The sequence below is a fragment of the Amphiprion ocellaris genome, chromosome 16 (assembly GCF_022539595.1).
Source record: "Amphiprion ocellaris isolate individual 3 ecotype Okinawa chromosome 16, ASM2253959v1, whole genome shotgun sequence".
Classification (NCBI taxonomy): Eukaryota; Metazoa; Chordata; class Actinopteri; family Pomacentridae; genus Amphiprion; species Amphiprion ocellaris.
This window is the reverse complement of record NC_072781.1, coordinates 19,389,915-19,410,576: the sequence shown is the minus strand read 5'-3', so window position 1 is coordinate 19,410,576 and position 20,662 is coordinate 19,389,915. Positions and strand designations below refer to the sequence as shown.

Here is a 20,662-nt window from a genome sequence, read left to right as displayed (position 1 = left end):
TACAAGGAGCAACCAAATATGATGCCATTTTGTGTAATAAAATTAAACCACCAAATAGTATATCATCTCACAAAATCATTACAAGAAGAATACACCAGCCTCTAACTATTTCAATAAACTTACTCCTCCATGAGTATTCCAATTTTCTTTTCTCTGTGTATGGTAATTACCACTAGAAGAGACGATTCAGTTGTGGACATTCTAATAACATTTATTTCTACTTTACCATTGTGTTTGCAAGAATGAGCTCCACCACAGCCAGCTACATTATATGTTAATATCTTACCAGCTTGCCTACAATGACAGCTTTGACATTAAAAATGCCATTTTGCCATAATGCTGCTTTACAAGTTAATATATAGGACTTATATTATCTGTGGAGGAGGCTATAATGGTAGTTTATTCAGTGGTTTTGCTACTTTTACCTCTTCCTCCACTGGGAAAATGTAAACTTGACCTCAGTGTCCTCAGCTTCCAGACCTACATGAGCAACCTTCAACCCTGCCACTGGCTTTCATAAAAACAAGCCAATAAAAAAAAAAAAAAAAAAGGGAATATCACAGGAATGCAGTAGATGGGGAAAAAACATTCTAAGGTCTCAAGATCACCAATACTTTCTACTGTTCAAAAAAAAACCCATTGTAAATTCCTTTGAGATCAAAGGGCAGGAGATTTACAAAAACATTAACCACAATAGACATCAAAGATCAGTACTGCAGAAATAAATCTGAGAAGAATTATAGAACTGTGAGAGCATGTGTTCTGTATTTACTGTATATAATCTTGAACATATCATTAGTTCAAGTTATATAATTCTTAAGCTTCATGGTAACAGCACTGCCACATAGAAATGCTGTGAAAAACATAAGGAGGTCAAAAAGTACAATTGGGTACCACAGACATGTACGTCTGCATGAGTATTGCAGTGATTTGTCATTAGGGAGTGAGTGACAGCCCCCAACCAGCCAATTTGCCACAAATATTCAAGTAATTATGTTCCTAAAAGAAAAATTATTTATTTACTTATTTACCTCTAAATGGCTTTTTCAAAACTGCATGATGGCAGCAAGCTCCTAAAATGGGCCCCTCACTCCTGCCTGTGTCGGGGTGAAAAAGGAAATCATTAATATAGCATTAAAAGCTGGCTGTGAACTCATAACTGCCCTGGGCGCACATCAGCATACATGCAGCACGGTTCTCTGCAGCTACACCTTCCCCGAGGTTGAAATGTCATCCTTCACTGTCATTACATTTCTGCCTCCATTAACTATTGATTATCTCCACTTCAGCATTTTGAGCCCCGCCGTGGAAATGGCCCACATGGCTCGCTGCTCATACTCCACGGATCAGGCAGAACAGAAGTGCCCACCCCCTGGTTTTTGCACTGAAAATGGGTGAAGTCAGATCTACGGAGGGGAAGGGGTGAAGAGGGACAGAGCTACAGGGACATAGAGAAACAAGGAGTGACTGCACTGTACCTCACCTGCCCATTAGCGGTATGCTTGAGCGGACAACTAGAGGTTAAGTTGTTCTTTTTAGGGGACCCGTGAGAATTTTGCCACAGCATGTGTTGAATATTTACTGTGAGGTTAGTCCAGGTTTGCTTCTGTTTTTCCAGTAGAGTGCAAGTAGAAAAGTTTGTTTGAGCAGGAGCTTTGTGCCCTTTACCATCAATAAACAACATCCATAATACCATGGACTACTTTGTGCAGAGTTGTCTTTGAACACCTGCCAAAATCTCTATATGCTGCATACTGCTAATGTCTGCTGTTGCTGCTCTCTGTTGTCTTCTATATTTCAGCATCACTGCTGTTTAATGTTTTACATGTGCAGGGCTGCAGAGGCACATTTCCACTTGGGAAAAAAACATTAGGGTAAAGGATAAAAGTATATTTGCTAGTCTCCCACTATGCTGGATGTCTGGCTTCAGTTTTACACAAATCAGAGAAAAACCACAAATATAACCGTATAAATGTATGTTTGTTTATGAGATTTGCATCAATTAAATGTGAAAACTGAACAAACATCACACCACATCCCCTGATGCCTTATTCAGTTCCATGTATACAAAGTCGAACAAACTCAACATTTAAAATATTTTGTTTATACAAAAAAAGTAATGACTGTTTACACTTTGATTCATAATGCATTAAACAAATAGCTTCTGAGGTATTAACTGCAATTCCAGCTGAGTGTAAATGTGTAGTATGTACAATTCAAGCTCCGAACCGAGAATAAACAGAAGATAAATCCTCACAGCCAGTGTTTATATTTAGGAGTCAGAAAATGAGCAGAAAAATAAGTGACTTTTAACACCGACAGAATTAGAAGAAAACAACCAATCTGCATTCATAAAAAGTCCCATTTATTTCAGAGTCATTTCATCAACAAATATTATAAATCTGCATTGTTTGGGGGATGGACCCACGTCAGAAACACATGAATAAAACATTTCTTAAAAGAATTGATCAGCGTCCATTTCAGATGCTGACAGTTGAAGCATTCCACTTGTTCAGGCTGTAGAATATAACAAACAAAAAAAAGCTTGTGTACAGAACCAGTAAATGAGTTAGTTAGGCCAGTCCGGCTCTACAGGATTACTGTGTAGAGTGAAATCCACTAGAATCCAATGTGGCTTTAAGATAATCCCATCAGAACTGCAACAGTGCAACGCTACTACAGAACACCCAAGCCTGTTAGCACTGATGAGAGCCTATAGTGGAAGAAAGGGGGAAATATGACAGAAGAGTGGAGCAATCCTTGTTAAAAATACTTAACACACTGATTTCTACTGTACAAGACAAAGATTTTAACAGCCTGCTGCCAACAAAGCACCACATCTTTTAATGCTAGTTTCCATTTTCTAACAAAGACTACATAGACAGATAGAAAAACTAAACCAATATCTGCATCATGGAAAAAACATTTCCTGGAATAAGTCTTCATATAAAGCTCTGGAACATGAATCCATCTCCATGGATACTAATACAAGCCTGAGTTACGCACATTAATTGTTATGCATGTCCATAAGATAATACTGAGTTAATATGCACCTCTGCTGCCTCTTTTAATTAATGAGGACATGTTTTAATACTACCATCCGCTCAGTCTGCATCTAATATCTTCCTGATTTATGTAAAACAATGTTCCGCTGGCAAAACTTACACACTGGTGTAAGCTATCTTTAAGCCCATATGCTTAATATTAAATAATTTGCCATCTTTGAATAATGTCCTATCAGCCACCTACGTGGACTAGACTTTAAAAGGAGGCATCAATAAGGAGCAAACTTCTGCCGCTCTGACTTTTTGACGCCGGAGGCTGGCATTTTTGCGGTGTAAGGGGATAAACCCTGTGTTAGGCTGGAAGTGGCTGCTGGGTGGACAGCCAGGACAGGGAGAGTTTTCATGCCAAGAAGGCTGGAAACGGGGACGGCGTAGTGTGGGTTTTGGATGGCTGGTAAGGTGGAGGGAGAGTGGACGTTAATGGTGGTGGGGGCTGGGGTGGTGGCCGCCAGGACGGCCATAGAGGTAGCAGCAGTGGAGGCAGTGGGAGCAGACTGAGAGAAGCTCATGTTGAGATCAACTGGGGTCGCAGAGGAAGCGGCCTGCATGGTGTATTTAGCCATCTCTAAGCTGCAGGTCGTGATGTTTGGAGGGGTGGTTGAGATGGTGTTGGGTTAAGAGAAGACAGTGAAAAAATGAAAAGGGGAGGGGGGTGAGACAAAGGAGAGGGGAGGTGAGAGAGAGGACAAAACAAGAATCAAAGAAGGAATGTGTTAAAAAGCAGAGACAATCAGGATTTTAATGCTGTCAAGAGAAAGGAGCAGTGAGTTGGAACAAATCCAGCCTCACCCTGAACACAGTAACTCTGCCCTCATACAATAGCATGGTGTTTTGCTGTCTTATGATCAGGCTGCGATGTGAAGCCCTGCTGGACGTGGCTGCCCTGCGTAATGTCTTACCTGGCGTTGATGAGGTACTGGGCCACGCTGATGCTTGCTGGCGAGCCTGTGATTGTGACTTGGCGCATGGCTGAGCCATCAGTGGCGCTGGCAATTTTGATGTGAGCTCCAGAGACCTGGCGAATCTCATTGATCTTGCTGCCTTGTCTTCCAATTATGCAGCCAATAAACTAGGAAGGAGGGATTGGAAACATGCAAATCACAAAACAGCTCATGTTCCTATGCTTTTTAGGAATTACATTTCAAAACATAATCTGGAAGCCATGGTGATGGCAGCACTTCAGCAACCTGGTGGTTTTCCGCAAAAAAATAAAACATTTCTAGCTGCATTATTGTAACAACGGAAATCCTGCCCATGGTGCATTATGCCAATCAAATAAAAAAATTAAACAAAATGAAAACTGACCATCTGCATATCATCATTAGAGCACTTTGTTTTATTGTAAGCACACTGTTTACTGTTTTGGAAAACATGTTTATTCATTTTCCTGCTGAAAGTTAGATAAGAAGACTGATCCCACTCTTATATGTATGAGGCAAATATGATGGAGAGTGAACAGGAATAACAAGTTTTCTGACTCTGTCTGAAGCTAACAAAATCCACCTACCAGCACCTCTACAGCTCAATAATTAAAATCTTCCTTGTTTGTTTCCTGCATTGCATAAACTGACTGGTTTTAGGAAGAGCTACAGTGACAGTGACTTCCTAGAGTCTCATTTGGTTGCCTGGTAACAGCATGAAGCCAGGAAGACACTGCTCTTGCCCAAGAAATAGTCTGACACACAGTCCACCCCGAAATTAGTTTTTACACAGTGTTTTTTTGTAGGCATAAACACACAAGCTATGACATGAATGCTAAAAAGTGACAGATGTAGGTGTCCTTTGCCTGTCTCTGAGGCTGCTGGCCGGAGCTTCATGTTTGTTGTACAAACATGAGAGGGCTAATAACATTACTCATCTAAGTGTCAGCAAGAAAGCAAATAAGTATATTACTCAAAAAAATAAAGGCAAAAATTAGGTTGTACTACAGTATGTGTAATTCTCTAGAAATGTATACAGATGGAAACAGTATTGTCTATATCTAAAACAGCATAGCTAACAGATTGTTAAAAAGCCTTTAAAACTGTCTTCTACTGGTGGTCCACTGTTTTTTTATGTTGTAATTTTCATTAACACTGCTACCACTAACACTACCATGTGTACTATGAACAGAATAAATTGCCTTCTGTAGCTAAGAAGCATTTGTATCCAAAAATTCCTCATTATAGCTGTCCTCCTAGAAAGTTTTAATGAAGTCAGCAGCATGAGGATTATCAGTGCAGGTTTTAGTGCTGGAAGAACACAAACAATGTAGCACTTACATCATTAGGTATTGCCAGCTCTTGTGAACTTGTGGGGGCAGATGCATCCAATCCTGCAAAGTAGGACAAGGAGCGCTAACAACAGCATGGCACTAATGGCTTCCACTTTCATGGCATGACAAGTTGCCCTACTTTGTCTACTTCACTACTATCACTGTTACACTGCTAATTTAAGAACATGAAGATGGCATATGGCAAAAAATCTCTCTACAAACACATACACAGTTTTTACATATTCTCTATGCACATATTTCATATTGCTACTATCAGAAAAGCTGCTTTTTAACTGTTCATAAGCATCACTGTCACATCAGTCCTGCCTGCGTAATTAAAATGTTATGTATTCTGCTCAGTTAGTTGTGGCGGAATATATGAGTATGTGGGGTGGTTGAGGTGAGGGATGGTCTGACTAAGACCATGTTAGATGTGGAGGAGAAATGTTGCTGAGGTGGAGGGGTGGAGGTTTGAGAGATTAGGATTTGTTTTTTGGAGAGGGAATTTGGGCGAATGGAGCTAAAAATTTGAAGGGATGCGAGAAACAGTGAGAAATGGTTAAATATTTACTAAACTGTAAATATTTCTGTCATTTTTCACATTTCCCTCTCAGAGACAGCTGCTGCTTCTTCTCAGTATTTCATTCTGTCTGCTTCAGTCTGTCAAATATTCTCTTTGGTTTATAAATATTTCAGCGATGAACTTTCGAGATTGTTGATAATCAAATGGTTTGGTGGCTCTACCTTAAAACATCACTATCCTTTTCAATATTCTTCTGTTTTTCATCCTATTTTCTGGTACAAGTAGATGCATTGTAAAGCATAACAGGTCAGTTTTGTTATATGTACATCTCTGTAAAGCCACCCTCTACTAAAAAAACCTGTGAGAGTCTGTAAACTCTGAGAGAATGGAGACATCCTTGATCCTCGCTGAAGTGACAGGGGTGTTTTGATGGTGTGATTCGAAGAGGAGTGAAGACAGAGGGATAGATGGACTTCCCCGGGGAGCCGTGGGTACGTACCAGGGAAGGTAGGGTTGCTCTGCCCAAGGGAGGGGAGGGGGATATGCTGCATAGCCAACTGGTGAAGCTTGGTCAACTGCAGGGTAGGAAGGAAGTTAGAGCTAACCAATCAAACTGGATTATTTCAGAGGAGCTGACAACTACAATACAGAGCCAATCTCAAGTTCACAAACATCACAGATGGTGTCAGTGTGAAGAGATTCATTTCCTCTGAAAGCATGCTGGCTTGTCATAGCAGTCATCTGAAAATACAGTCAAATCTCTGACTACACAGCTACAACTGATCGGAAACTCTTAAGATATTAATTTCCATTTCAATCAATGCATGCTGCTACTGTGGGTTAGTGTTAATGATGTAAAACGATCAGGCTTACTGACATTTCATCTTTGCAAAGAAGGGTATATAGAGGGCGTATTGGTGGCTTGGAAGGAGTGGGCAGGAGCAAGTCATTAGAACGGATGTCAGTCACTCGGATGAAAATACTTACATCTTGATGTGCAAAAGCATACTGTCCAGGAATTGCAAAGGCCTGAAAGGAATATAAGATGAGATGTAGTTATATAACGGGGCGGCACAGACATGCTTCAACATGTTACTTGAAAGATGAGATTGTCACAGAGTATGAAGAGTGAACTCAGCACAGTGAAAATCTAATCCTTTCCTCTTTTCCATAGCTCTAATATGTATAGATCTGGTGGAATTTCATCTAAATGTCATCTGCTGTTTTTTTCCCTCTTTGACCACTGGCAAGAAATCCAATAACATAAACAGATGTCTGATAGGTCAGAGCAGACTGTGCCAAATTCAGGACAGTGGCTAGCCAGCGCATGGAGAACATGGGCTTTAGTCACAACATCACTCAGGTCTCCCACTGCAAGGGAATTATTAAAATGTAAATGCCAGTTATTCTTATCTCTGTCACATTGCAGTTTGGCTGAATACTTGCTAGTGTGGCCATTGCCTCATCTCTCTGGTGACAAGATCACAGTATGAAGAGCTTATATATAATTACACAGATGTGTCCCTCTAGTGGTGAAAACATGATCAGCCTAATGATCAGGGTGATGCTTGAGATCCCACGAAATAAAGAGCCTGTTCAGTTGCCTTTCACAAGCTGAAGTGAATAACTCCCAGATGTTTACTTACTTGTGCAGAGTGCTGTGGTGCTAATACTGCATGGGCTCCAGCAGGTATGACCTTGGGACGGTAGGGAATAGTTGCTCCTTTTGGTGGAGACTAGAGAAACAGACATGCAAACCAAAGAGGGAGAAAAATGTATACACAGTTACAGCCGAGAGAAGAACTCTCACTGGCATTGATGCATTTTATATGCTTTTTTTTTTTGCATTCACTGAATCTGATTATGCCCCTTCATCGGCTGAGAAAGTTACACGAAACCTTGGGCTAAAGAAACCCATGATACAACTGTGAGCAGAGCTGAATATAGTGAGTTTTTTTCGCCACAATAAAAAGAGTTCACGTGGCTACTAAACAGAAATCCAAACTTATACCGCTGCTAGGTTGTTGGAATATAATAAAACCACATGCTACAGTTAGCCATAGGGCTGCAAGTAGTGATTTTTATCAATGTCAACTAATTGGTTAGATGTTTGACTGATAAGACATCAGGGAATGGTGAAAAATGTTAATCAGTGTTTTCCAAAGCCCAAGATGACATCTTTAAATCATGGGTGGGACCAAGGGGTGTTCCAGGGTGGCTACATGCACCTCAGATCAAAGTCTCCACAGAACCAAAAGTGATGCTTGTTAGACGAATATGCATATATTCATAGAAATGGACGTCCAGCCCAATCCTAATTTCATATAAACTGTAATATTAACAATTTACAGGGCATAACTTGGAGCAACTGTTCCAAATTTCCTTTGAAGTCAATGGAGAGATGCATTAAAAAATCTTATTACATGTGAATGATCATAGTGTACATTTACATGGCAGTCATGTCTGCATAAGCAAAAAATCAAAATGATAAAACTACTAAATTTGATTATTTGGTCTACAGTGATTTGCCGTGCAGAACAAATAATGAGCCCAGTGTGAGTAATGATCTCTGCCTGGACACCCTATAAAACTGTCTGGCTCTGTCACTGATGCAGATGTCTTGTTTTGTTCACAATCCAAAAGTATTCAGTTTAGTGTCAGAGAAATAATGAAACCGCAAAGTCTTAAAATTGTCAAAGCTGGAAACATTTAAATTTTTTCTTATATTAGTCAAAATGTCAGTTAATAAAATAGCTGTGAATAATTCAATAGCTGACAACTCGATTAATTGTTGCAGCTCTAGCTGACAGTGCGTGAAATATGCTGTTGCTGTGGTAGTATAGTATGAGTGACAATCTGACCAAAATATCTAAACACTGATAATTCAAATGTATGGAAACAATTATTTTAACAGTATCAGTATCCACTTATACACTACTGTTCAAAAGTTTGGGGTCACCTAGAAATGTCCTTATTTTGAATGCAAAGTGTTGACGATAACATTAAATGAATCAGAAATACAGTCTAGATATTGTTAATGTGGTAAATGACTATTCTAACTGGAAACAGCTGATTTTTAATGGAACATACGGGTACAGAGGCCCATTTCCAGCAACCATCACTCCTGTGTTCTAATGCTACATTGTGTTAGCTAATGGTGTTGAAAGGCTAATTGATGATTAGAAAACCCTTGTGCAATTATGTTAGCACCATGAATAAGAGTGTCAGTTTTCATGGAAAACATGAAATCATCTGGGTGACCCCAAACTTTTGAACGGTCGTGTATATTTGTTAAATAATATATTTCACTTTCATCAGACATAAAAATGTTGGGAACCACCATTATAAACCATCTGAATGACCAGTCACTGCAACGTAACTGCAGAGTTTTAGCCTTGAAAACATCCCAAATGTGCCACTGAATACCTTCCATAACATCCTAAATGAATGTGACATATTTGACGCCTAAATGGAGTTGTTGAATGTGAAGATCATCTGCTGTCAGACAGTACTTACCTCTAGCATCACAGAGCAGATGTGTCTTACACACTGAGTGATGGCCTGTGGAGTGCCGGAGATTGTGACAGCCCTCTCCGTGGAGTCCGGCAGCATGTCTCCTGCCACCTGAACCTGAGCGCCTGTGGTCTTAACATCACCAGAGAAGAGAAGAAACAAAGCCTATTTATTGCTGAAAAGAGCACACCATCATCCAAATTGAAATGCTGTTTCAAGTACCCACAAATTACCCTGAACACATTTTGACATGCAGGGAGCAGCTGCAAGCCAAATAGCAACGTGTGCTCCAATATTTGAAGAGGCACACACAAATATTGTCCATTCAGAATGTGTATTCAGCCTTCGCCGATCCTTGCAGGCATAATCAGTGGGATTTTCATGAGCAGCTACCAAAAAAACATACACATTTTAAGGCGGAGAAAAACAAGTGAAGTTTGACGGGAATGTTTGATACTCAAGGTGTCAGAGCACCGGGGAGGAGGTTTCCTGTCCCTGTGTCGGTGCAGGAAAAAAGACTTCCTGTTTAAAAACAAAAAAAGAAGAGTCCTACCTCTCTGATCTCTTTGATCTTTGAGCCTCCTTTGCCAATCAGTGAGCCACACTGACTCCCTGGGAAAACCAGGCGAAGCGTCACAGGTGGCTTGCTTGTCACGTTACTGTTTGTCATTGCTGCTGCAATATCCTGGGGGAGGATTCAAAAATATGTTGGCTTTTTTTTTGCAGTGTTGACTGTATTTGAGTGTTTTTTGTTGTTGTTAGATAAGACCAAAGAAAGTTGCAATCGGCTTCCTAAAGAACTTAAGACAAATTTTTAAATTTTACACAACATAATACAAACAGTATTTAATTGCAGTGGAGTTTGTTGCACATCTGGTTTTATCTGTACCTCTTCAAACTTCTGTGCGATCATGGAGAAAGCTCTGAAGATGCCCTCTGTAGGTCCAGTGATGGTAACTATTCTCTCAGGAGATGATCCCTCTGATATGTTGATCCGAGCGCCACTCTGGAAACTCAAAACCACAGTTATTACTCCGGCAAGGAGTGACGTGGCAGAGTTATGTGATGATTGCCGTTGGTTTGTCTGTCTGTCTGTCTTTTAGCAACATTACTCAAAAGCGGACTAACAGATTTGGATGAAATTTTCATAGAAGGTCAGAAATGACACAAGGACCAAGTGATTAGATTTTGGCAGTCATGTGACTTATAATCTGGATTCACGGATTTGTTAAAGATTTCTGTCGTATACGAGATAGCAGCATGGCGTCACTGTAACTGTAACCACAAGTGAACACTACGTCAGGTGCCTGCTGACGATCACATGATTGCGATCCTACTACAAATCGACCGCTGCGGACTTATCGGGACTTATCCGTCGGAAATGATACAAGGAACAATTGATTAAATTGTGTGAGTGTTTCCAAGTCCCATCAATTACAGCCGCCCGCTACATATTTAGGTTACACGATTCAGTATCTGCACATAATGTACACGTGCATAACACACGCCTGTGCTCAATGCAAGGTCATTTTTTTTGTGGGTATATCTATATTAAATGGCCAAGTTCTATGTTGCTGTGATTTCTGATCATCAATAACGAATAAACAAATGCTGCATTTCTAAAAAGAAATGCTACATTTCTGACAATGGTATATGGGGGAATGAACGGCCTTGGCGGAGTACTGCGCTCTCTGAGTGCTTTTGTTGTTCTAGTTGTAACTGAGCTGCCAGAAAACATGAGATATGTGTGGTTTTTTTGTTTTTTTTTTAACACAAGCAAATGCTCACCTCCTCCCTCATTTTCTTCACTGTTTCTCCTTTCTGAAATCACAAAGGAAAATAGTTTTTTGATTAGTTTTACAGTAACAATACAACAAGACAATCACAAAAAAAGCAGTAAGAGTCAATAAAGGCTAAAGGATTGTAAAAATAAATCTATCCTACCTTCCCAATTATGCTGCCAACTTCCTGAAAATGGAAAGGTAACAGTCTTTGAGAACACAGCTTTTCACATTCAGAGCAGGATGTAATCATTTTAATCGCAATCACATGCTATTATCAGACCATTAGGCTATTACTCCAAAAGTACACAAAATTATTGGAACCATTTACACATCTCTCAATTACCTTTCCATGCATCAACAGCCTCAGCGTCAGCGTAACGTTTAAACTCCCATCTGAAGCCATTTCTTCCTTGTCAGACATTTTCTGTGTTTCCCGAGATTTAAAGTCAACACTCTGCAAAAAGAAAGAGATTGCCTATCTGTAACAAGTGCATTGGTACTTGAGGTGGTTCGGGAAATTACGTGTAAAATTGCTGAGGTAATCAGCAAGTAAATACTACTGCTGTAATATTTGTACATTTACAATGCATCAGTGTGTTAGGCCTTCATCAGGTATTTGAGCTTTATTTTAAGTCAAAACCGTTTTGTATTCATTTGCACCATACTTCATTTTGATGAATTAATTCAAGAGATTGTGGTATTATCACTCCTCATGCTAGACACCCTTCATCTTCTGTCTATTACAGTCAAATTGCTGCAGCTGCAGGAAATGTGAAATGCATGATTTACTGTGATCAACAAGATTTTCCTGGGAAAGACCCACCAGACAAAGCAGATGTAAAAGCTTTCATGAAGTGGGTGTAAGCTGCATCACCACTGTTAAATCCATCTGTGGTAGAGATTCATCTTGAAAATGTCATGGATCATTAGCTTAAGTACAATGGTGAATAAGCACAAAATTCTGCAAAGTTAGAACAGTCACTTTTTTGCAGCAAAAATAGGCCAAATGCCATTTTTTTCTGAGAATTTATCAGGGGGACAGATGGTCTCTAATGAGTTATGGACCATTGTTGTTTGTCTTTTGATCGTGTAGTTGTGAGCGGGGGGAGATAAGCCTATCACTAGGTGCAATCTTCACATGGGACTGTGTCTTTAGTTCCAGCTAAATACAAGTTGTGTGACTCTTGGATAAGATAAGGTACAAAGGAAGCCACTTGTGCTGTGGAGGCCCGAGGATCAAGTGATGTGAGTGTGACTTAATATCACACTGACGCCACACAATGTCGACTCTGTTGTGGCCGCGTATCCAATTCTTTGTATTTGCAGAACAAATAAAGAATGTCTCGACGCAGTGGAAGACGGGCAGATTATTGCGCCGTTACAGACCGAGAGAAGACTTCAAGTCTGCAAGGGACCAAGGTCACAGTGTTCATTAGATCACCATGATTCTGAGGAATGACTATTCCATTTACTTCTAACGCTGGGCTTGATAAAGATGAAAAAATGTGTAACTAATAAACAATACAATCTAAATGGAAAAAAGACATTTAACAAGAGACAGCTTGATGTTTGGAGTTACTGAGTGAGTGGCCACATGTGAAGCTTCACCTCACACCTTAATGCAAACCTTAGATTTGCTTGCTGAAGGAACACAGTGGCACGCTATTGGCAAAGGTGCATGAGGTGTTACCAGTTAATCCAGAGTTTAATTCAATCCTACTCAAGGACTTTAACCCTCATGTTGTCCTGCGGGTCAAAATTTACCCGTTTTAAAGTTTGAAAATGTGGAAAAAAAAAAATATTTTCACAGTGTAACTTCTGATGTCCACATTTTCAACATTTTTGGGAAATCTTTGAACATTTTTTGGTGGAAAAAAAAGAAATGTTAAAAATGTTTCTTCAGAACATTCACAAAAAAATCAATTTTGATTTTTGGTTAATTTTTATGTGAATGTTCTTAAGAGAATATTAGCGCTATATTATATTAGCAGTAATCACTTTAGATGTTTTTAGGATTTTTTTTTGGACAATTTTTACTCATTTTTTGAAAATATTTGCAAGAATTTTCTTGCCAAATTTGGGGGATTTTTAAAAAATAAAACTTTTAAGGGAATTTTTTTATGAATTATTGTAATTTTCTTCCTAAAGGTTTTGCAAATTTTCAGAAATATTTGGAGGGTTTTTTTGCTGAATTTTTGGATTTTTTCAGACAAAGAAACAATATTTTTTTTGGTGCCCGTAAATGAGGACAACAGGAGGACTAATGACCAATGACTTTTTAAAGCAATAATTTCACATTTTGACAAATGCACTTTATTTGCTTTTTGGTAGCGAGTACAATGAGAAGATTGATACCACAGTCATGTCTGTATGAAGCAGCAGTCAGAAGCTAGTTAGCTTAGCACTAAGACTTGAAAAAAGGGCCACAGTTGTGTCTAATCAATGCAAAATTTACATATAAAAGTGACACGTTGTGGTTTTGCAGGAGTTTATGTGCCAGTCTATTTCTTAGCTTTGAACTTTGACAAGTTGCCAGGCTGGGTGCACCACAGGAGTTGCTGCACCCAGCCAAGGAGTTCATGACCTTTGCAGCTAGGCTAGCTGTTTCACCCGGTTGACAGACCTTGTGTGCAGCTGCGTGAAGTTAGCAGGCAGCAACTTCATATGTAGGCTATCTATAGACAGATAATGCTCTGTAATAAAGCTCCATATTTCCCCAAACTATTCTTTTAATACATGATCACTGACCATCCCATAGGCCCCAGCTTAGATACTCACACAAACAAAACTCTGCCGCCATATCACACCTAAAAAAAAAAAAGACCAAAAATAAATGTGGGTTTGAGTCAAGCATGCTACCAATGATAACACAGTTCAGTCAGTATTTGAAATGTGGTAATATCAGTGCGATGACAAGTAAATAAAACAGGGTTTTCCAGCAGCTGAGACATGCTTACAATATGTTATTGTTCTAGCACATTCCAGTGTTGATAATACCAGACAGACTGAGCTAAAGGACTTAATCCCAGCAATATCGTGAATACGTGGAGGGTGTCGTTCTGTTAACAAGAGACACAACTATTCTCCCCTCTGTGTATCATTATAAAGATACAGTGAATACATCAAATAAACAGAAACATCTCTGTCTAATCCTATAGGCCGGGATTTGTTTAGTTAATGCTAAGACCCTTTTGACCCATTTCTGTCACCTCTAGCACGTCAGCACCCACTCAAGACTTCCGAACAAAACGCTGGTGCACAACAGCACCCGCCGAGTAGACACGATAAAACAGATAATCTACAGGAACTCAACTCCCACAACACTGACAGGCAGAAGTGTGTTTCAGACAGTAAAAACAGGGCAGTAATCCTTGAGGGAAATGGAGAACAATGTCTAAGTGGATTACTTGAAGGATTTCATTTGAAAATATATTCAAATCTTGAGGGGAAAACAAAGAATGTCGATACATTCTGAAAATAAAAATTATAATGATAAAATTATTGCATTTTACAAGATTATTACATATAGCTGTGCTTTAGTTTGGACACAATGCTTTAAAACAGACCATAGCCAAAACAATTTTCCATATATTTTAAATTTGTTACAACTAAATATGTCTAAAAACCCAACAGCAATCACTTGTGTAAAATCTAAAGTAATGTCTATTCATAGCTATTTGTGAGCCACCACATATCAGACTCTAAGCATGAGGCCTTACAGCATGGCATTCCCCCTCCACACAAAGGTTACACTATTGGAGATTCATCACATGCCTGCATTAATGTGTTAATGCTAACTAGCTTTGAAGAGAACAGTGCAACAAATGCATTTAGAGCACATCAGAGTGCAGAAAAACAACCAGCTCAATAAGAGTCAGGAGTCGTGCATTAGAACAAAGCCTCACATTATAAATTTAGCTTCCATTAAAAGTAAACAACTTCAACTTTGTTTCTGGCTGAACTCCAACATTACTGTAGTGTACAACTATTTTACCAGTAAAAACTGATCAGTGAAGAATGCCATTTTGGCTTAGTGAGAGGCCTGTAATGCAACAAGAATGATTAGCATAAATTACTGACCTTGTATACAAAATACTTGTGCCTCTTCTTTATGTCTGGTATCTCCAAAATGAACGACCTTTTAATTTGTAGTCCGTGTTCAATGTTTGCCCCCTTTGTTGTCAGTTATCCACAGAGTGGACAGATGGCTCCCTGTGCCCTCAGACCGGCTGGAGCGGAGGCTGGCTTTGCTATTAGTCCCTCAGCTTAGCCCAAGATAAGCCCCTACGCAGGGCAAGTGAACCCGCATCTCTTGCCTAATTCTCCCTGTCACAGCCACCAAAGAGGCGTTCCTCCGCATGGAGATCCACAAGCTGAAGAGACCTGAGGGCAGGGCAGCGAAGCTCTTCGCCTGGACACCGTCCAACACAGATAGAGCAAGCTACAGTTGCAGCACCGCAACAAAAAAACCCGGGAAGGTCTAGCCTTTTGCAGTCATCTAAAACTCAGACAGTGAAGAGAAGCTCTGTTAACTGATGTTGCTTTGTGACTAACAACTCTGCATGACTGCTGTGTTCTTCATTAGATTTTCAGAAAGCTTCCTGCCTGCACAGGGCCAGATTTTCTCTAAAAATAAATCTCCCTGTATGAAATCGGTGCTTTGTACAAGCAACCCGACTAATTGAGGACTGGAAAGGACAATGTGGCGTTTGAGGTATTTAGTGATGTTAAGCACAATGTCTTCATGGGGTGCTTCTCCCCCCTCACGGCCTCTGCCCTCCCCCACACCAAGCCCTTCTGCCCTTGTAATGAGGCCATACTGGATACAATACAGCCCTTCTGCACAGAAAAATGTATTCAGCTCAGCCCCAAAATTGTGAGGGAAATGAATCAGTGGAGCATAAGTGGCATATTTAATTACTATTCAGCGCGTTGCACGGAGACAATGACGGCTGCTGTGAGCCTCATGGCCATCTATCAGACATCTAAGCGGGACACATTACATTCACTTCTCAGCTAGGATTTCAATACAACTTCCAAATGTCCTCAGAAGAACAGAAAGATTAAGATATTCTTGAAAGTGTAGGTATTCTGACATTGTTAACTTTTTAAAGGATTCTTCAGGGTTAACGTTAAGTTAGAGGTTAAAGAATAAAGGTCAATAAAAGTTCACGCGAGGAAAATAAAATGCGTATAACACCGTGTCTTCTGCTGTCCGAACTGCAAAAAGTTTTATAGCCACAACAATGCTATGGAAGTTGTCAAGGGCATAGCATGTGACTAAGTATGTGACAGTTATTTCTATCTTTTCAAGACCATGAGATGATCTGGCATTTCATGCCAATCACTTGTGACTAATTTCCTCTCCTTCGTGTACCTTGTGTGTGAGTGAGATTAAAGAGTCAGGGATTATATGTAATTGGATTACAGTGAAGTTATTACCTAGACTTGTCGGCGTAATCAGTTACAGTTACTGAAAGCAGAGTAGATTTCAAATGTCTTTAGGAAAAACCTGAAAACATGAGGACACTGACATTACAGAGTAGCTGTGATAACTTTCCCTATATAAACATACTAGTATACACATAGTTCTTTCATCATGTGGTTTGCTAACAGTCTTCAGGTCTGCCAGCCTAGCATAGAGTAATCATTAGACAGGATTAATGCTAACTAATCAATATTTTTAATGACGTTTTGAGTGCCAGTCACTTCTGATTAATGTCCTCCTTCATGCACCTTGTTTGTCAGTGAGGGCAGAAGGCAGATTATATATAACAGGAATGAAGTGATTCCTCAGACTTGCTGGTGTAATAACCGGTTATAGTTACTGATAACAGCGTACATTTCAAATGTCTAGGAAGGACTCTTAAATAAATACCTTTACAGAAAAACAGTTATTTTTACATATTTCTTTCATTATTATCATTATCAGTTCCAGAAGTCTTACATAACCAACTCAAAACTCTAATATATCCCATAATACACCACCGTTCAAAAGTTTGGAGTCACTTGGAAATGTCCAGCCAGCCATCATTCCTGTGTTCTAATGATACTTTGTGTTAGCTAATGGTGTTGAAAGGCTAAATGATGATTAGAAAACTCATGCAATTCTGTTTGCAAATGGATAAAAGTGTGAGTTTTTATGGAAAACATGAAATTGTCTGGGTGATCCCAAACTTTTGAACGGCAGTGTATAAAAATAACGGCCATAGTTTATCTGTCAGTGCATTTTGCTTATCAATATTCAAACCATATGTACACATTTACCACATATATTTCGAAATAGAGTCAAAGTGACAGTTTAATTTACATCCAATACATTTTTTACAGCAACCATGGCTGTATTTTTATGAGAATACACACCCCAGTATGGAATCTGGTAAATATAACATTATTTACAACAGTAATTTTTAAGATTGTTGTTGTAATGAAACATTTGTCATGACTTTTATTTTAAACCACGTAGAATATTAAAAATGCATTAAATAAGATTTTAGGTTCTAAAATCGTGTAATAACAAACTGCAAATCTTCCATTATTCCTATACATATGGTATAAAACCATAAATAGACATATTATTGTCTTTTCTACAGTAACACTTTAGATTATAGCCTGCAAAGTATGTTGTATTAATCCAGAGTTAGAGTGTAATCTTTGTTAATAACAAACTTATTCTGTAGTTATTGTTGAACTGCTTGATACCTATTTTATTGTTACAGGGTATGCATGACCTACAGAGTAATAATTCAAATATTTGGAAAGAACTCATAGATTTTCAACTGTATTTACCTCCTGGGCATCTATTCTATTACTAATACAGGGTGGGATGAGTTTGCTGGTGAGATGAACAACAGCTGAGTCTTCAGAGGCTGACAGCATCCCTGACAATACATGTCCCCAGGCCTTTGATCCAAAGTAAATGAACATGTGCACCCTATAGCTATATTAAGTGCCCTAAAAATGATAAAGGAACATTAAAGCTTGTCCATTTGCCGGTAATAAGGACATTTTGAACTGAAATCCAATGGTGGACAGTAACTACATTTACTCAAGTAGTGTACTTAAGTTCAATTTTCTGTTTGGCTTTTTTCGTAAAGCAGTTGGGTTTACATTTCAGATGTCTCTGAGTTGTTAACAGCTCCAGTAAGTAGTGATTTTCCCTCTCAACTCTTCACATGGTTATATTTCAATAAATGTTCAAATGATCCAACATCTCAGCAGAAGTCAAAGATTAGAGAACAAGACCAAAACAGGGGGAAAAAAGAAGAAAACAAAGATTTTTTTCTCAGAACTTTGTTGTTCTTTTCTCTCCAATTTATCAGCTGAAGCATCCTCAGATTTATCTGCTGTCTTTGTATATAAAATTGGACATAAAATAGTTCATACTAGCTCCAACTGCAGCAGCTATAACAGTAACATGCTGCTGACACACTGATGTATCACTGTTATTAACTTAATGTTACCATTAATAATAATATATCAGTGGGAGGGACCAAACCTCAACTTTTACTTTGATACTTAAACTAAATTTTGCTGCAGGATTTTTCATGCAGGACTTTAATTTTTAATGAAGTTCTTTTAGAACGCTATGTTTAGATTGTCTTATTGGTATTTTCACTTAAGTAAGGGATCTGAAATACTTCTTGCTCCAATAGGCAAATCATACCAGATGTTTTAAGTGATGCAGGAGTCATTACTGCACCTTCTCTGTAACATCCAGTTTTCTTGGTTTTATGGTCACATTGTACCCAGTAATTATAATAGAATAGATACCCAGAAGTTAATATAGTAACTACAGTTTAAATCAAAGACTGTATATAAAGCTTATAAACTTTATATGCAGTCTATGTTTTAAATTCTATGACATACTTCCAAACATCTAGATTATTAGCCTACCTAAGCTACATCAACTGCAATAAAAATGTTTATTTTTAAATTTTTTTATTTTTTTTTTAGAATTGATTGTTGTCAAGACTTGATGGGTTTAGGACAAACATTTTAACTTTACTATTATTCATTTTTAGATTCCTGACCAAAAAAAAGTCAACAGGGATGATTATCTGAGTAGCAAAGCATTGAAGCTTGCTGGCTAGTGCTGCAGCAAGCTAATATAGCTACTTTATTTCCAATAAAACTGTTGGATTTTTTCTTAATATAACTGATTATTGTCAATACTTGATGGGTTAGGACAAACGTTATAACTTTATTATCATTCATTTTTAGATTCCTGACAAAAAAAATCAACAGGGATGATTATCTAATAGTAGCAAAGCACGGAAGCTAGCTGGCTAGTGCTGCAGCAAGCTAATATAGCATAACAAGATTATCTTAACATAAAGTTAGCTAGTTAGCCTTTCAGATTGATAATCGTGTTGTTTTGTTGCTGGGTAGCTATTATATTACTATACTAGACGATGGAGCATATGATTTATCAGAAATTTGCTCTACAGAAATGAAAATCACTGATGTCTACTCTTACAAGTTCACATATTACAGAAAAGTATGTTATTTTTTGTTGAAACTAATGAAGAACCCTCCACCTGACCCTCATTAACTGTTTGAAAAGTTTGTGTATGTACACTACCGTTCAAAAGTTTGCTGTCACCCTGACAATTTCACATTTTCCATGAAAACTCACACTTTCATTAACATAATTGCACAAGGGTTTTCTAATCATCAATTAGCCTTTCAACACCATTAGCTAACACAATGCAGCATGAGAACACAGGAGCGATGGCTACTGGAAATGTACCCCTGTGTAGATATTCCATTAATCCTTGTGTCGTCCTGCGGGTCAAAGTGACCCGTTTTAAAGTTTGAAAATGTGGGGGAAAAAAACGTATTTTCAGAATAAAACTTCTGATGTCCACATTTCAAAATTTTTGGGAAATTTTTGAACATTTTTTTGGTGGAAAAAAAAATGTAAAAAAAAAAATGTGATTCATTTTTATGTGAATGTTCTTAAAGAAAATATTAGAAGTGATACTGATATATATGTAATCACTTTGGATATTTTTAGGATTTTCTGGAAGATTTTTACTCAATTTCTTGAAAATATTTACTAGAATTTTCTTGCCAAATTTGTTTGTTTTTCTTTTTTTAATTATAAAACTTTTGAAGGAAACTTTTAAGGAATTATTGGGATTTTCTTCGTAAAGGTTTTGCAAATTTTCAGAAATTTGGGGAATTTTTTGCAGATTTTTTTTATTTTTTTTCAGACAACAAACAATATTTTTTGGTGCCCGTAAATGAGGACAACAGTAGGGTTAAAATCAGCCGTTTCCAGCTAGAATAGTCATTTACCACATTAACACTATCTACACTGTATTTCTGATTAATTTAATGTTATCTTCATTGGGAAAAAAAATGTTTTTTTTTTTCAAAAATGAGGATTTTTCTTAGTAACCCCAAACTTTTGAACGTTAGTGTATTTATTCCAGTTAAATTCGTTATTCATTATTATTTATTCTAGTTAATGTCAAAATGCTACATCAACTTACGTCAAAATCACTTCTTTTGACCC

At 38.3% G+C, this 20,662-nt stretch overlaps 1 protein-coding gene across 3 annotated transcripts; it reads right to left on the bottom strand.

Annotated features, from left to right (window-relative positions):
- Nucleotides 1-2,344: 2,344 nt before the first annotated feature.
- Nucleotides 2,345-15,787, bottom strand: zgc:110045 (uncharacterized protein LOC664755 homolog). Of its 3 annotated transcripts, none has more exons than XM_035951383.2 (14): nucleotides 15,220-15,787; nucleotides 13,918-13,946; nucleotides 11,483-11,593; nucleotides 11,300-11,323; nucleotides 11,144-11,176; nucleotides 10,245-10,361; nucleotides 9,909-10,040; nucleotides 9,359-9,487; nucleotides 7,489-7,578; nucleotides 6,830-6,871; nucleotides 6,342-6,417; nucleotides 5,327-5,379; nucleotides 3,965-4,134; nucleotides 2,345-2,713 (listed from the first exon to the last, which is right to left on the bottom strand). In XM_035951383.2, the coding sequence occupies exons 3-14, from the start codon at nucleotides 11,558-11,560 to the stop codon at nucleotides 2,677-2,679; spliced, it is 981 nt and encodes a 326-aa protein (XP_035807276.1). In that variant the 5' UTR covers nucleotides 11,561-11,593; nucleotides 13,918-13,946; nucleotides 15,220-15,787; the 3' UTR covers nucleotides 2,345-2,676. The 3 variants fall into 3 exon arrangements, with proteins under 3 accessions (XP_035807276.1, XP_023132836.1, XP_035807275.1); XM_023277068.3 differs by having other exon boundaries at nucleotides 2,345-3,635; nucleotides 15,220-15,786; XM_035951382.2 differs by lacking the exon at nucleotides 13,918-13,946 and having other exon boundaries at nucleotides 2,345-3,635.
- Between the last annotated feature and the right edge of the window lie 4,875 nt (nucleotides 15,788-20,662).